Source organism: Balaenoptera ricei, chromosome 14 (assembly GCF_028023285.1).
Source record: "Balaenoptera ricei isolate mBalRic1 chromosome 14, mBalRic1.hap2, whole genome shotgun sequence".
NCBI classification, from domain to species: Eukaryota; Metazoa; Chordata; class Mammalia; order Artiodactyla; family Balaenopteridae; genus Balaenoptera; species Balaenoptera ricei.
The window spans coordinates 28,879,101-28,897,161 of record NC_082652.1 but is presented as its reverse complement, the minus strand read 5'-3'; the positions used below and the strand labels follow the sequence as shown (position 1 = coordinate 28,897,161).

The following is an 18,061-nucleotide window of genomic DNA, read 5'->3' as shown; positions in this document are numbered from 1 at the left end:
ACGCGGTGGCTACAGGCAGGGCCTGACGTGACGAGGCTCCAGCCCGCTCAGCACCCAGGCCTCAGCCATCGGCGTGGCCAGGGACCCTGACAAGTTCACCACATCCCACCCCCACCTCGCACAGTGCCCTGCCCAGGACCCGATTCAGGAAGGCTGTGAAATCCAGAAACCTGGAAAGACACTGGAATAACCCTCAGACCTGATCCCCGTCTCCAGTTTTGCAGGCATCACTCGTGTGGAGCGGTTTTATCGCGTGCGCAAACTCATGCACCCACCACCACAAGCTCCTCTGTGCCCCCCCCTTCAGAGTCTCTTCCCTGACCCTGTCCTGACCCAGTGATCTGCCCTCTCCTGCAACGGCGGCACCATTCCCAGAACGCTGTATAAATGGAATCACGCAGGAGGTAACCTTGAGACTGGACTCTGCTCAGTGGGAGTCCTCTGGGGCCCACCCAAGCCGCTGCAGGGCACGGGGAGCTTCCCACGGCAGGAACAAAAGAACCACGGTGTGTTGACCACTTACCCACTGATGGACACTTGGGTCGTTTCCAATTTGGAGCTCTTACAAACAAAGCTGCTCTGAACACCCATGTTCACATTTCTGTGTGGACATAAGGTTGCAATTCTCGGAGATAAATGTCCAGGAGTGCGGCGGCTGTGTCATATAAGGTAATCAAGAAGCTGCCACACCACGTTCCAGAGCGGCCGCACCGTCCACCATCCTCCGTCCTCCTCGCTGCGTAGGAGATCCAGCTTCTCTCTGCGTCCTTGGAGTCCGCGGCCCTGTCATTTCAGCTCCTCTAGTACGTGTGTCACAATCACTCACCACCATGGTTTTAATTTGCTTTTCCCTAATGGTTAGTGATGTTTTTCGTGTGCTTATGTGCCATCTACGTTCATCATCTTCTGCCCATTTCTGAACTGGACTGTTTGGGATTTTTACTGCTGTATTTTCAGAGTTCTGTATATATTCTAGATATGAGTTATTTGTGGTTTATTAATATTTTCTCCCACTCTGTCCTCGTCTCTCCATCCTACTAACGGGGCCTTTCACAAAGCAAAATTTTAAATTTTGGTTTAGCCCAATTTGTTGATTTTTTTCTTTTGTGGACTGTGCTTTTGATATGTTAAGAACTCTTCACCAAAAACCAAAAACGAAGATAGAACCACAGGTCAAAATCCTAACAGTTAATGAGAAAACTTTTAAGTAAAAGAGCTGTCTACACGATGGATTTTGAGAATAAGTGCATTTAGTCTTTATTTTTTTTTAATGATTAAAAAAATTTTTTATTATTAATTAATTAATTAATTTATTTATTTATGGCTGCGTTGGGTCTTCATTGCTACCCGAGGACCTTCTCTAGTTGCGGCGAGCAGGGGCTATTCTTCCTTGAGGTGCATGGGCTTCTCATTGCAGTGGCTTCTCTTGTTGCGGAGCACAGGCTCTAGGCACGCGGGCTTCAGTAGTTGTGGTACGCGGGCTCAGCAGTTGTGGCGCACGAACTTAGTTGCTCTGCGGCATGTGGGATCTTCCCAAACCAGGGCTCGAACCCATGTCCCCTGCACTGGCAGGCACCAGGGAAGTCCCAGTCTTTATTTTTAAACTTTAGATGTGATGAGGAAGAATGTTAGCAAATATTTATAGAAGAGTTACCATAACATTTAAGTTATATCTATACTTATTCTGATTACTATTATACAATAGTTTTTATCTAAGTGTGCTTAGCAAGAAAGATGACAAGCACATTCTTGTCATGTATAAAAATCTGTTTTCATAAACCGAAACTCTATTGTCTTATAATTCTGAGACTATCAAAATGTTTATTAATTATTTGATTTGTCTGTGAATTTTCTGGATTATCTATGAAGAAAAACACCATATAACTGTAATAGTTTTAAAACATGCCCACAGTTCTTTGTGACAACTCTCCCCTCTTGAATCCAGATGGCGTGGTACCTCGCCCTAATGAACAGAATGTGGTGCAGGTGATGTGTGACTTCAAAGGAGAGGTGACACAGGCAGTGCAGCTCCCAGCTAGACTCTAAGGATGCTCACTCCTGCAACTCAGGGGCTACTGGTGAGGAAGTCCAGGTCACGTGGAGATGCCACGTGCAGGTGCTGCAGCTGACGGTTTACCACTGGGTGAGGGTCCAGGCAACACAGCCTGGCCACCACCTGAGCTATGCTGCCTGGGAGATGGTGAGCAAGACCCGCCTGCGTCCAGTCAGCCTTCCGATTCCAGACGTGGCGAGTTACTGTTAGGGTTTGAGGGGGTTAGTTACACAGCAGCAGTTCCCAATCCTTATGCCTTCGTTTCTTATTCTTCTCTTACTGTAGTGTCCGGGATCCAAAGTACAATGTTAAGTGGAAGTGGTACTTGTGGGCACCCTTGTCTTGTCCTCGAGTTTTAAAAAATGTTTGTAACACGTTATCATTAAGAGTGATGGGGGGCTTCCCTGGTGGCGCAGTGGTTGAGAGTCTGCCTGCCAATGCAGGGGAAACGGGTTCGAGCCCTGGTCTGGGAAGATCCCACATGCCGCGGAGCAACTGGACCCGTGAGCCACAATTACTGAGCCTGCGTGTCTGGAGCCTGTGCTCCGCAACAGGAGAGGCCGCGATAATGAGAGGCCCACACACTGCGATGAAGAGTGGCCCCTGCTTGCCGCAACTAGAGAAAGCCCTCACACAGAAACGAAGACCCAACACAGCCATAAATAAATTAAAAAAAAAAAAAAAAAAAAAAGTGATGTGACTGTAGGTGTCCTCTCATGTTAGTTACAGAAGTTTCCTTCTGTTTCTAGTTTGATACATTATTTGTTTTTAATCAGGAGCAAGAACTGACTTTAAATAATCTTTCTGCATCTATTGAGATATTCATATGGCTTTTTTCTCCTTTGCCTTGTTACTAAGGTTAATTACATTTATAAGAGTGTCTAATGCTAAGCCACCCTTACATTGCTAAAATAAACTTAATACAGACACTGCTGTATTCAGTTTGCTAACCTTTCTTCAGGATTTTTACATCTACATTCATGAGGTAGATATGCCTGTAACTTTTATTCCTCACTAAACTTTTCTGGTTTGGACATCCAAATTATCTAACAGCCTCACAAAAGGAATTGAGGAGTATTCTCTTTTTCTGTTCTCGGGGAGAGTTTTTATTATTATTAAGACACGCCTGTTGGGACTTCCCTGATGGTGCAGTGGTTAAGAATCCGCCTGCCAGTGCAGGGGACACGGGTTCGAGCCCTGGTCCAGGAAGATTCCACATGCTGCGGAGCAACTAAGCCCGTGCATCACAACTACTGAAGCCTGCGCGCCTAAGAGCCTGTGCTCTGCAACAAGAGAAGCCACTGCAATGAGAAGCCCACGCACCACAATGAAGAGCAGCCCCTGCTCGCCGCAACGCAACTTAGAGAAAGCCCCGTGCAGCAACGAAGACCCAACACAGTCAAAAATAAATAAAATTAAAAAAAATAAATAAATTAAAAAATAAATAAATAAATAAATATTTATTTTACTTAAAAAGACACACCTGTTAAAGCATCTATTTCCAGTGTTTTCTTAGTGGAAATATTTTTTTAATTAATTTATTTAGTTGTCACAGGTCTACTTAGACTCCACACTTCTCCTTTAATCCGTGTTGGTAAATTCTATTTTTCCAGGAGTCTGTTCCATTTCTTCTAACTGATCACATTTATTGCCATAATTGTTTGCAGTACTCTAGCTTTTTAATTCCTTTTACATCTGTATTGATGTTCCTCTTTTTTCTCCTAATATTGTTTATATGGACCTGTCTCTGTTTTTCTGGGGTTTCTGTTTTGTTTTTAAATATTTACTGTATGTATGTATGTATTTGTTTGTTTATTTATTTATTTAATTATTTATTTATTTCGCTGCGCTGGGTCTTAGTTGTGGCATGCAGGATCTTTGTTGCGGAATGTGGGATTTTTTAGTTGAGGCATGCGGAATCTTTTTAGTTGAGGCATGCGGGATCTTTTAGTTGTGGCATGCGGGATCTAGTTCTCTGACCAGGGATTGAACCCGGGCCCCCTGCATTGGGAGCATGGAGTCTTAGCCACTGGACCACCAGGGAAGTCCCTGTCTCTCTGGTTTCTATGTTTGTTTTATTTTTCTTGCTCAATCTTGCCAGTTTATTAGTCTTATCAAGGAACTAATATTTGGTTTTGTTTGGTCCTTTGATTTCTACTCTTCTTTTATTTTTGTATTATTTCCTTTCCGCTTTTTCTTTTCTTGGTTTTTATTCTGTTACTTTTACTCTAAATTAGGTTAGACACTTAGCACTTTAATTTTCAGCCTTTTGTTTTAATACAAACATTTAAGACAGTGTATTTTTTTGCAGTACTCTTTTTGCTGCTTTATGCAAGTTCTGATAAGTAGAATTTTACCTATTGTTCACTTTTAAGTTTCCATTATGATTTCTTCTTAACCCATGAATCATTTAGAAATCTTTAAATCTCCAAATTTATAGGAATTTTAATCTTTTTATTAATAATCTATAATTTAATTGCATTACGGTCAAAGAACATGGCCTGTAAGACAGTAATTCTTAAACTGTTTTAAGAGTTACTTTTACAGCCTAGTCAATTACAAATATTCCATGTCAGTCCTAGAAGAATGTGAATTCTCTAATTGTTGGAGAATAGGTTCTATATATAACGTTTTATATATTTTTCTTATTAAATAAAGCTTAACTGTGTGGTCCAAATCTTCTACTTCTTTACTAATATTTTGCTTTAAGAAGTCCGTGAACGGGCTTCCCTGGTGGCGCAGTGGTTAAGAATCCGCCTGCCAATGTAGGGGACTCAGGTTCGAGCCCTGGTCCAGGAAAATCCCACATGCCACGGAGAAACTAAGCCCGTGCGCCCCAACTACTGAACCTGTGCTCTAGAGCCCGCGAGCCACAACTACTGAAGCCTGCGCGCCTAGAGCCTGTGCTCCGCAACAAGAGAAGCCACCGCAGTGAGAAGCCTGCGCACTACAACGAAGAGTAGCCCCCGCTCGCCAGATCTAGAGAAAGCCCACACGCACCAACGAAGACACAACACGGCCAAAAATAAAAATAAATTAAATAAATAAATGAAAAAAAGTCTGTGAATATAGAATTGTCAATTTCTTTCTGTAATTCTATTCATTTTTGCCTTATATACCTTGAGACTATTTTATTAGGTGAATACAAATGTCACAGCTGATACTGCCATGTGCATTCAGAGTAGCTATGCCATTTGCTGAGATCTTTTTTAGGAGGTGGGGCGCACAGAAAGCCTGGATGTCTTCCTTACTTCCTCCCCACCTAGCAATTTATTTAAAAAGTGTGTTCTTGTTTTGCAGCAGTAAGAAACTATGGACTATCTAATCTGCCACACTACTGGAATGAGAAGTCCACGTGTTACTTTAAACACTGATGGATGAACCTTGAGGGCATTATGCTATGTGAAATAAGCCAATTACAAAAAGAAACACTGTATGATTCCATTTCTATGAGGCACCTAAAGTGATCAGACTCTGAGAAAGAGAAAGTAGAATGGTGACTGCCAGGGGCTGGGGGAGGGGGGAGGGTTTCAGTCATACAAGATGACAAGAGCTGTCATACAAGATGACAAGAGCTGTCATACAACAATGTGCATACAGCCAACAACACCGTGATGGACACCTAAAAACTGTTAAAAGGGTAAATTTATGGTATGTGTTTTTATCACAAAAAACAAAACAAAACAAAAAACTACTCTTTCACCACCAACTTTGACAAGAGAAGGCTGGTACTTCCTTTTAGATCAAATAGTAAACTGGGATTTCTACAGGCAAAGCAAATATAGTAAGGAATATTTCAAAATCTGGCAGCTGTCTCTAACAGTACAAATACAATTCTCAAAGTGATGACTATAACCTTTCTTTTCTCAACCAACCACCTTCTGGCCGATCTCTTCTACAATTACCTCATGGTTAAGTGAGACAAATAAGGCATCTTTTCAGTCATGGCAATTATACAAAGACTGTAGACTTCTTAAAATTCTTTCTATTTCAAAATACCCCTCTTTGGGACCTGCCTGGCTATCCAGAGGGTAAGACTCCGAGCTCCCAATGCAGGGGGCCCGGGTTCAATCCCTGGTCAGGGAACTAGATCCTGCATGCATGCCACAGCTAAGAAGCCCACACACCACAACGAAGATCCCGTGAGCCGCAACTAAGACCCGGCACAGCCAAAATAAATAAATGAATAAATATTAGAGGAAAAAAAACCCCCAACAAAATACCCCTCTTTGAATATGTACCTCATATTCATACCTCCAAATGTAGTTTCAAGCTGAGCATATAAGAATCACGTAAGGAGTTTGTTTAAAAATACATTTCCAGACTTGATGAATCAAAATCTAGAAAGATCTGTGATTCTGAATTAAAAACAAACAAACAAAAAACAATTCCTTTTGATTGCTTACAAACATGTCATTGCCTGCTTTGCACTCAGTATTATCTATGTTTATTTCCTGTATGGGTGTTTAGAAATTCTTTATATGAAAAATAATTGCTGGTTTAAAATAGACTATTTTAATAAAGTAAAAAAAAAAAAAAATTATCTTAAAAGCCACCCCTAACTCCTTAAGCAGAGCTGAGCGCCTCTTCTCGGCTCCACCAGCACTGCACCATCTCCTGACACACAAAGCACAGCAAGCACGTACACACACCCCTGCCCCCCGCCACTGCACGTATGTTGTTGGCAGGCAGGGCACGTGGACTCACGGTCCTCTCAGGCACAGCACAATGGCGGACATGCAGCTGGTTTTCAATACACATTTTATGAACCAAGCCAACAACTGTACAGGACTCTGTATGGAAATGATGTAACAACTCTCAATCAAGAAAGGTATACCAGCATCACCTCAGGAACTTTGAAAAAATACCTATTCCCAGGTCCACCTGGATTTAGTGGGAGTCACCAGCTCCATGACCTCCTCTCCTGTGTGAGGATAACACCCCTGGGAAGTGGTTGTTTAGATGGTATTTGCGGGAAGAGGACTTTGAGTGAAGTCGGTCAAAGAAAGAGGAAGCCTATTCCAAACGGGAATGACATTCGAAAACTGTTAAAAACAGGGCACACTGGTGCCAAGTGAGTCACCAAAACAAACAATTTGTAGGAAAATGGCTACAAAAGGCCTTGTATGGTAACACTAAAGCACTTTAACTTTTCATAAAACTGAGGAGCACTACTGAAGACAGGAGTGGAGGACAGACCTGCATCACACAGAGATTGCTCTGGATACCGTGTGGGGGTCGGACTGAGGTGGGAACAGAACGGAGACTAGTTAAGAGGCTGCTGTAATAACCCAGGCCTGAACCAAGCCAGTATGAACAGAGAACAGATTTGAAATATACTGTGGAAATGGAATTATAATTACTTAGTCACCAACCAGATGTGGGAGATGAATGAGGGAAGAGAGGTCTGAGTTTCTAGCTGCAGCAAGTGTGCAGCTAGTGGTAGCCCTTACGAACATGGGGATAAAGCAGAAAGCACAGATTAGGGCTGGGACTGAGGGACTGTGGGGAAGGAATTCTGAGCCTGAGGTGGCTACAGCACATCAAGACAGAGAAGTGCATAAGTGGGTCTGTAGCCGAGAATAGAAATGTAGGCTGCAGATGAGATCTGGGGTCAGAAGCACAGAGATGGCAACTGAACTCACAGAAAATGAGGCCACTCACACAAGTAGACAAGGGGGAGACAGAGGCACAGACAGAGCTCTGAAGACAAAGACAATTGAGGAAGAGAAGTTCTGAAAAGGCGTGATCAGCCAGAGAAGTAACAGCAAAATCAAGAAAAATATGGACTTAGGGAAGGAAGGCATGGTTGACAATGTCGAAAGTCACAGAAGGATAAGAAAAGACACCGATGGAAAGTCCCTCATTGCATTAGAAAACTAGAAAGCGCACAGTACTTTAGAATAAAAGTTTCAGTGGGGAGGCTGGGGTAGAACAATGGCTGAAGAACGCGTGGGTGATGAGAGTGGAGAGACAGACAGGGTGGTGCACGCTTCTAAGATTCTGTGTGTGTGTGTGTGTGTGTGCACACGCCTGTGTCTGTGTAGGTGACAAAGCGATAGCTGGAGTGCGATATGGGGTTTGAGGTCAGAAGAGATTGGAGCACATCTGAATAATAAGGGAAGAGAGTTATTAGAAAGAGGTTGAAGCTATGAAGAAGAGAGGTGATGGTGGAGCATGAGGCCCCTGAGGAGGCACCCGGCATCGAACACAAACGCAGCACACCAGCAGCCCTAAAGAGGATGCCTACGCTCACCCACTGAAACCAAACATGGGGATCCTCTGAGCAGTAAGGCAGCCTAATTCAATATCTGAAGGTGGGATCAGTCAGAACAAAAATAAAATCACTTGATGAACACATTTTTAAAGCCCTGGTGTTACAACTGTTCACAAAACCCTGTGTGTGTGTGTGTGTGTGTGTGTGTGTGTGTGTGTGTGTGCACGCGTGCATGTACATGCACATGCACAGCAGAATCTAAGTCCAACCACAGGGAACTGTTACATAAAGATTGACCTCCCCAAAGCCACTGTGGAAGCCACTAAAAGACTGTGTCCACGACAGGAAACGTCTACAACATGCGGCCACAAGGGAGAAAAGCTGCAGGTCAGTGCGTGCAGGATTCCAGCTGAATTTAAAAGAATGTACATACACATTTACACAGACAAATACCAAAAGAATATAAACCCAATAGTATTTGCTTGTTTTTAAATGATGAGAGTTTTTCCTTTACACATTTCTATGTTTAAAAACTTTTCAAGTAGTAGTGAATACACACTACTTTTGTAATTCGGGGGAAAAAAACAAATTACACCAATAAATATTTTAAGTAATACTTATAAAAGCTATGGAATAATATGAAAAGAAGTAGATATATATGACTATACATACACACATATATGATTACAATTATTTTGAAAAGAGAAAAATCATGTGTAAGAAAAAAGGATGGTAAGAAATACATCAATTAATGGTGGCCGTGTTGGAAGAGGAAATAATTATGGGCAATTTTCCTTCCTTCTACTATTTTATGCCTTGAAAATTTTCTTTGAAGAACATATGTTAATATGAAAAAAAAAAATCACCATACTTACCAACCCCAACCCCAACCTTTTCCACCATGTCCCGCCTCCTACGACACACACACTCACACCCCCCACAAGTACTTACATGGGCTTACATCTCTGTATCTGTTTCGATTTCTGTTTTCTGGAAACTTGGCCACTCTATGAGGATAGTCATGTGACTCACTGCGAATTTCCTTAAAATAACAAAAATATATTTTAATATTTCTCTTAAATTTTATATTGCAAAACAGATACTTGCCCAGCCACTATAAAATAACTTTCACTGAGCACTTAGGATAGGTCAAGTACTATGCAAAGCACATCATCGACGTGATCTCATTCAATTCTCACACCAGTGGGAAAGATTATCTTCCCCATTTTGTATGTCAGGGGTGACAGGCTTTCAGGGGTTAAATGATCTACCAAAGGTCCCAGAGCTAGTAAGCGTGAGACCCCAGGACTGAACCAAGGTCCTTCAGGCAGAAGGCTCTGCTCTCATACACGTTCACTGCCCTGCCATGTTCAACACCTACAGCAACGTTAACAGTTTATGTGACAACTGATGCAAAGGAGGAATCTAAGGTTACCCCATCATACTCAAATTTCCAACTAAACTCTCTGAATATTATCTACCTATATTTCAGAGCTTCTATCTTAAAATTTTAATCTATTTCTTTATCTTCATCCCATATAACTGTTACTTTATTCTGAGCCCAGGTATTCTCAAATTTTATTTCTAGAGCTACAAATGCTCTAGGACCCTTATGGTTCTTGGTATTCCACAACAGAAGAAATTCTGCGCCAGTATGCCTGCACTAGGCACTCAGCTACTTGCTGTATCCACCATGACCAGCTTTTTCTCCCAAGTGGAACATTATTCTGAGAATTCAGGTAAAAACAGAAACATACCAAAAAAAAAACCCAAAGAGTATGCATTAACAGAAAAAATTAATTTGGGCTTTTGCTCACACTACCATGCCTGGAGAAACAGTATTTTAAAAGTTAGGCACCAAGACTTCCCTGGTGGTGCAGTGGTTAAGAATCCGCCTGCCAATGCTGGGGACACAGGTTCAAGTCCTGGTCCAGGAAGATCCCACATGCCGCGGAGCAATGAAACCTGTGCGCCACAACTACTGAGCCTGCGCTCTAGAGCCCGCGAACCACAACTACTGAACCCATGTGCTACAACTACTGATGCCTGCATGCCTAGAGCCCGTGCTCCGCAACAAGAGAAGCCACTGTAATGAGAAGCCCGCGTACCACAATGAAGAGTAGCCCCCGCTCGCTGCAACTAGAGAAAGCCCGCGCACAGCAAGGAAGAGCGAACTCAGCCAAAAATAAAATTAAATAAATAAATTAATCCATTAAAAAAAAGTTAGGCACCAGGTAATTTTATAAATTAAGCATAAATAAATTATTCAGATAATTTTCCTACCGTCCTGCCTGCCACCACCCAACAGCCCTAGGACAGGTAACTTTCTAGCTCATATTTTTACCCAACGGGCCTTCCAATACCCAAGAGTAGGGAACAAAGACCACCTCTCGGTGCAAGAAATCACAGCCTCTTTGTGCAAAAAGCATCGGGGTTCAACATATGTTGGTTCAGTCCTTTTGGAAAATGCAATCTGCCACACACACAGGAACAGAAACACACACATACACGTTACAATTGTTGCTACTGACTTTTTAATGCTACTCTCACACCCAGCAATCTTGCTAAGCTCTCTAACATTTGGTAGCTGGTTCTGAGTCTCTCAATATCAGCAAACAGTGATAATTCTGTCTCTCTTATACTTCATATTTCTCATTCATACCTCTTATTTCTTCTTCTAATCTAATTGCATTGGCTAGGACCTCTTATTCAATGTCAAACAGAAATATTTTTTCCCTGATTTTGAAAGAACTGCTTCTAAGGTTTAACCACTAAGTGTAATATTTGCTTTAGGTTTCTGGTGGATACCCTTTTCAGGTTAAGAAGGTTCCCCTCAGTAATTTCTAGTTTACTAAATGTTTCTTTCATCATGAATGGGTGTTGAATTTTACTCAATGTTTACCCTGCATTCATGGATATGATCTTAACTTTTCTCCTTTAATCTGGTAATGTATTGAATTACAATAATAGATTTTCATTTAGATATGCATAAATATGCATTTAAGGTTCCTCCATGTCTTTTCACGGCTTGATAGCTCATTTCTTCTTAGTGCTGAATGATATTCTATTGTTTGGGTGTACCACCATTATTTTAAAATGTATGCATCTATATTTTTAAGTTGAATTGACCTCTAATTTTCTTGTCCCGTGCAATTTATTCAGTTTTAGTATCAAAGCTCTATTAGCCTCATACAATAAGTTGGACAGAAATATTACCTTTTAGCTTCAAATACTTTTCCATGAAAGCATATCATAACAAATTACTGTGACTAGATGAAAAAAGAAATAAAGCTTCATTTCCACTGATTAATTATAAAAGTTTTTAAATGTCAAATAATAAGTTTTATATGTAAAGTTAAACACATTCAGGTCTTGGCTTATATCTGTATAATCTCAAACACTTCAGAGTTGAAACACTACAGAGTACAAGTAATTTTATATTCCAAGTTAATAATTGATATAAAAGAAAAACATTAATTTAAAATAATACTAAAACATGCATGTTGAGAGGTCTTCTGCATCAAATGCAGAGAAAATAACTGACAAGAATAAGAAATTCTAAGAACATCAGGCAGGTGAGGAGAGTGAAAAAGTGCTCCAACAGTTTGCTGCAGAGCGTATACTGCTGTAATGTTTCTGCGAGAACAATCTGATAAGGTTATAAGTTTGAGCCACCAATTTTGCCTCCAGGAATTTATATCGCATACAGCCATATACCTGTGTGTACCAGGATGTTCACTGTACGTAACAGTGGAAAACTGGCAGCAACCTCAGTGCCCTGCGGGAGTAAAGCAGAGGTGAGGGGAAGCAGGGGGACAGGAGGGAACCAGGAAAGGGGGACACAAGTGCTGCAAACACTTGTGTGGGAGGTCTCAAGGACACACTGTGAAAAAGGTATGAAAGACGTTGAGTAGCTCCCACCTCCATCCACTCAAACATAACTATGCCTGAGGACACAATGAATAATTCTAGAAGGAGTCAAAATACTAGTAACTTGTGGGGCGGAAGACTGGGGGACCGAACACCTAGGGGAGGGTAGAGATTTATATAACTAAAAACTTGCTTTAATTATAAAATATTTAAAACAAAAAAATATAGATAATAGGACACCCATGTTCCCACCAGTGAGATTAAACATCTGTTACCACTTTTGCCATATTTGTTTCAAATCTCTTTTCTTAGAAAAGGTATAAAGTACATCAGACACAGCTTTTCTCTACCCTGCTCCTCTCTCCTTTCCAAAGTAACCTTCCGTCATTCTAACTGCTTTTTATTGGAAACCTTTTGTGCCATTTAAATTTTAAACCATATATTCACATATTCTTTAGTCTATATATTACTTAAAAATAAACTAGCTAAAATAGTAATAAATACTAGTGTAATATCAGTCTTAATGCTAATAACTAGTTTTAAAATCACATCAAAAAGTTGTTGCAACACACAGATTGTGAGAAAACAGATGCAAATCATATATCTGATAAGGGATTAATATCCAGAATATATTTTTTTTAGAAAACTCTTACAACTAAAATATAAAACAATTTTTAAAAGGGCATTATACAAGCCCTTCTTCAGTACTCCTGTTATGCTTATACACCCATTTTCCACAGTTAAGTCCATCTGTTGGTTGCTGTTTCCAGTTTTTAGCCTAAAAAATGTTTTTTTGTGTACACTATAACTAATCATTACTGATATTGCAAAAAAAGAATAGGGCAGGGCCCCAAGTATTGGGGTAGGGAAGAGATCTTAATTTACAACACCATAAAAGAGATACATTTTCTCGGTTACTTTTTTTTAAAAGAGAGAATTCTTACAGAGTTCATTTTCTCAAATTTCTAATGTTATCATTATTATTTGTTCCCCTTTACCTTTCTTTAATTTCAGTGCATTTAGGAAGAACCCTAGTACTTTAGAAAGTGGCTCCAGAGGTACGTACTAGTTGCCTATTCCAACATCGATTCTTTCTTACTAAAGGTTTCTGAATGTATTTTCTGACTTTCAAAGACCCCAACTAAGAGCCTGAATTTCCCAGCCTCTCGTACAACTAAGAATAGTCATGGACACAGTTCTGACCAATCAATGGGAATAAGCAGAAATCACTAGGTTGGGATGCAGGACAGCTTTGATCAAAAGGGCTGGCTCAGCTGAATACAGGCTCTGATGTGGGGGGCAAGGGGTGGGAAAGGGCAGGAGCTGTCTGGTGACCCCAAGGTAAAAGCACATCCTGAGGAAGGCCAAGCAGAAATAGAGGCTACTGGGTCATCGATGACTTGATGGAGCCACAGTAACCGCTCTGGACTCTTATCTCCAGAATTCTCATCACACGAGAAATGGAAGTCCCTGTTTGTTGTTGCCTGATTTTCTTTCCAAGCAGCTAAATGCAGGTCTCTAATACACACAGTGAGGCAAATCTCAACAATAACTAGATCTGACACTGATGAGGCATTTTCAGGACCACCCAAGACACAAAAATAAACAATTTTATAAGCACTTTATGTGAGCAATAAAATACAAGGTGTTTCTCAAAATGGGGATGGAAAAGGCAAGTGCTGAACTATTCCCTAGGTCTATCATATTCGGCAAAATAAGCCTCTACTGATGTTCTGATGCTGAAATGTTCCCCTCCTATAGCAGAGAGAACCCATAAATACTGGCCCTAAATACACAAAGGATGTCTCTGTTAGCAGTAAAACCTGTCAACCTCAGCAGTGCTGACATTTGGGCTAGATAACTAATCCTGTTGTGGGCCCTCTTGTGCCTGGCAGGATGTTTAACAGCAGTGCCCGGTCTCTACTTGTTAGATTGGCAGTAGCACCCCCTCCCCTAGATGTGACCACCAAAATTCTCTTCTGACATGTCCCCGGACAGCAAAATCTACCACCAATACACCCCACCAACACCCAGTTGAGAACCACTGTTCTAATCTAGTGCCCACTCCCACCTTTAATTAAAGCTAAATTTAAATGGGGAAGAGCTTTGTTTTAAAGAATAATTTAACCAAAATAAAAATTTTAATCCTACTGATTTTTATATGATTTTTGCTCAAAAAAGCTAGGAATAATTGACTCATTAGTTATTTCTTTCTTAGTGGCAATGATCCAAAATGTAGCTAACTCATGCACCAGTGTCTTTCATGGAGTTATTTATGATGTTGAAAGTCTAGAAATAACCTAAATGTTCAATGTCAGGGAAAAGATTGGTTGTACAAATCATGGTGCATCCAAATGAATACTGTGCAGCCATTTAAAAGAAAGGCACTCATGCCAGTGGTCGCATAAACTCATACAGTCTCCTGGAATGGTAATATATGACATAAACAAAGGCATAACAAACCAATAAATGGAACTGAGCTGCTATTTGGGAGAACAATTCATTCAGCTCCTCAGCTGTATTTGAAATTTACATACATGTGTGAGCTGACTATATTAAGATTGCCCAACACCTCCTTTTCCTAAGGATCTGGAAAGGAACTGATGCAAATCTGACTTGTTCTTCCCTAAAGATAACTTCTCTTGTTTTTTCTTTACCCTGAATACTTAGAAAACTCATCAGAACGCATCCTGGTTTTTATGCCTTTCAAATATATTCCTGGTGGAGACTCTGACCTTGAGACTCAAGGTGTTCCTCAGCTCAGAGATGTTCTTCCACTATTACTTCAGTTATTGCTTCATCTGTCTCCTCTGCTCTCTCTTCCAGGAACTCCGATCACAGAGTTGAGAACTTCCTGTGTTTTAAATGCTCTCTTACTATTCATTTAAAATACCTTCTTCCTAAATTCTGCGAGGTTTTCTTCCAAGCTAACTTGGTATTGTGCACTATCTATTCTGCTAGTGAGTCCTGAATTTTTTAACAGTCACATTCTATAACTTCAAGAACTCTTTCCTGTTCTCAGCTTATTTTATTTTTACAATCTGCACTTGTCATATTGGGAATCTGAATTCCACTTTTCCCTCTTTTTTTATACTATTTGGCATACTCTAAATGATACAGTCTCATTTTCTTCAAGTGCTGAGTTCTTCGTATGTCTAGCATTTGTTTGTTCATCTTTACAGAAAGGATCAACCCTTACCCAAGGTTTTGACGCTCACACTGTTTACTATCAGAATCCTCTGAGTCTCAAATGGACCCTTTGTGGGTGGGACCCTTCTCTAGTGTCAAATAATAATGTGGATTTTTTCTTATTACTGTGTTTTGGGCATTTCAGTGATCAATAAGAACAACAAAAAAGCTTCTACTGCATGGAATTAAAGACCTAGAAAATTATATCCTTTTCTCATTTTCTGTTACTGTTCTTGCTGCCAATTTTTACTACTATTTGCACAATTGTCTCTGACAATTTTCTCTCTAAAATCAGACCTCAGACTTTTCCTTGGAACTATCAAGGAGGCAGTCTAATAAGTGGCATAAGAAAAGCGCGCTCACATTTAAAGTAAACACAGGAAAAGAATTTATTTTTGCCTGAGGGCATAACAGTGCATGAACAGACCTGAAGGATGAGCAGGCAGATGTCAGGTCAGCAAGCAGGGAAAGATGGGTCCAAGCAGAAAAAGAGCTGTGCAAAGTCAGAAAGATGTGAATGTATGTAACAAATGAATGAAAGAATGATTAACTGATGTCTTGCAAGAAGTATAAGCAACACAAGACTTGCAGTACACGTAAGACAGAAATGCAAGTCATGAGGATGAACAGGTGGAGAGAGATCAGATTATGCAGGCATTTGTTCATGCTTCACTCACCCAACACACATACAGGGATTCTGCAAATTATGAAGATGGTGTTGCAAATGGAGGGGCAGGGGGAAGGAAAGATGGATTACTCTACAAACAGTATGATAAAAGCAAGCAGTTATTTAGGAAAAAAAATTAATTGATCAGGAACAAGACAAGGATTCCCACTTTCACCACTTCTATTCAACATAGTACTGGAAGTTCTACCTGAGCAATTAGGCAAAAAAAAAAAACAGTAGGCATCCAAGTTGGAAAGAAAGTTGTTAAACTATCTCTATTTATAAATGATGTGATCTCATGTGTAGAAAACCCTAAAGAATCCACAAAACGACTGTTAGAGCTAATAAACAAATTCAGCAAAGTTGCAAAACACAAAATCAACACACAAAAATCACGTGTGTTTCTATACGCTAGCAATGAACAATTCAAAAAAAATGAAATTAAGAAAGCAATCCCATTTACAACAGAATCAAGAATACTTAAGAATAAACTTAACCAAAAAGGTGAAAGACTTGTACCCTAAAAACTATAAAACATGGCCGAAAGAAATTAAAGACAACCTAAATAAACAGAATGATACCTCATGTTCATGGATTGGAAGACTTAATATTAAGATGACAGAGCTACCCAAAGTGCTATACTGATTCAAAGTAATCCCTATCAAAATTCCAATGACAATTTTACAGTAATGGAAAAACTCATCCCAAAATTCATATGAAAACTCAAGGGACCCTGAAAAGCCAAACAATGTTGAAAAAGAGTAACAAAGTTGGAGGAATCACACTTCCCGATTACAAAACTTACAGAGCTAGAGTAATCAAACACATGTGGTATGGCATAAAGATAGACACAGATCGATGGAATACAACAGACTTCAGAAATAAACCCTCAGAGGGACTTCCCTGGTGGCGCAGTGGTTGAGACTCCATTCTCCCAATACAGGGGGCCCGGGTCCGATCCCTGGTCAGGAAACTAGATCCCACATGCATGCCGCAACCAAGAGTTCGCATGCCACAACAAAGGAACCGGCGAGCCCCAATTAAAAAGGCTGCGAGCCACAACTAAGGAACCCGCCTGCCACAAGTAACACCGGGTGCAACCAAATAAATAAATAAATATTTTTTAGAAAAAGAAAGAAAGGGGCTTCCCTGGTGGTGCAGTGGTTGAGAATCTGCCTGCTGATGCAGGGGACACGAGTTCGAGCCCTGGTCTGGGAAGATCCCACATGCCGCGGAGCAACTAGGCCCGTGAGCCACAACTACTGAGCCTGCGCGTCTGGAGCCTGTACTCTGCAACAAGAGAGGCCGCGACAGTGAGAGGCCTGCACACCGCGATGAAGAGTGGCCCCCGCTTGCCGCAACTAGAGAAAGCCCTCACACAGAAACGAAGACCCAACACAGCCAAAAATAAATAAATTAATTAATTAATTTTAAAAAAAGAAAGAAAGAAAGAAACCCTCAGATCTATGGTCAACTGATTTTCAACAAGGGGGCCAAGACCATCCAATGTGGAAAGGACAGTCTTTTCAACAAATCGTGTTGGGAAAATGAGACATCCACATGCAAAATAATGTAGTTGCACTATTACCATATACCTTACACAAAAATTAACTAAAAATGGATCAAAGACCTAAATATAAGAGCTAAAACTATAAGAAACTCTTAGAAGAAAACATAGGAATTGAAAATCTTCATGATCTTGAATTTGGCAATGGTTTCTTAAATTATGACACCAAAAGCACAGGCAACAAAAGAAAAACAGATAAATTGGACTTCATCCAAATTAAAGACTTAAGTGCATAAAATGACACTATATAAAGAGTGAAAAGAAAACTCCCAGATTGGGAGAAAACATTTATATATCATGTATCTGACAAGACATTAATAACCAGAATATCTAAAGAACTGCTACAATTCAACAACAAAAAGACAATTAAAAAATAGGCAAAGACACTTGGGACTTCCCTGGTGGTCCAGTGGTTAAGATTCCACGCTACCAATGCAGGGGGCCCGGATTCAATCCCTGGTCAGAATCCGCACGCCACAACTAAGAGCCCGCATGCTG

General features: G+C 40.5%; 1 protein-coding gene across 4 annotated transcripts in view; it reads right to left on the bottom strand.

Moving 5' to 3' along the window:
• Positions 1-18,061, bottom strand: part of PTPN2 (protein tyrosine phosphatase non-receptor type 2) — a 76,493-nt gene that overhangs the window by 40,625 nt on the left and 17,807 nt on the right. For all 4 annotated transcript variants that reach the window (XM_059894114.1, XM_059894115.1, XM_059894113.1 and 1 more), the window contains exon 2: positions 9,222-9,312. In XM_059894114.1, coding sequence (XP_059750097.1) covers positions 9,222-9,312 — 91 coding nt within the window. The remainder of the gene's footprint in view (positions 1-9,221; positions 9,313-18,061) is intronic.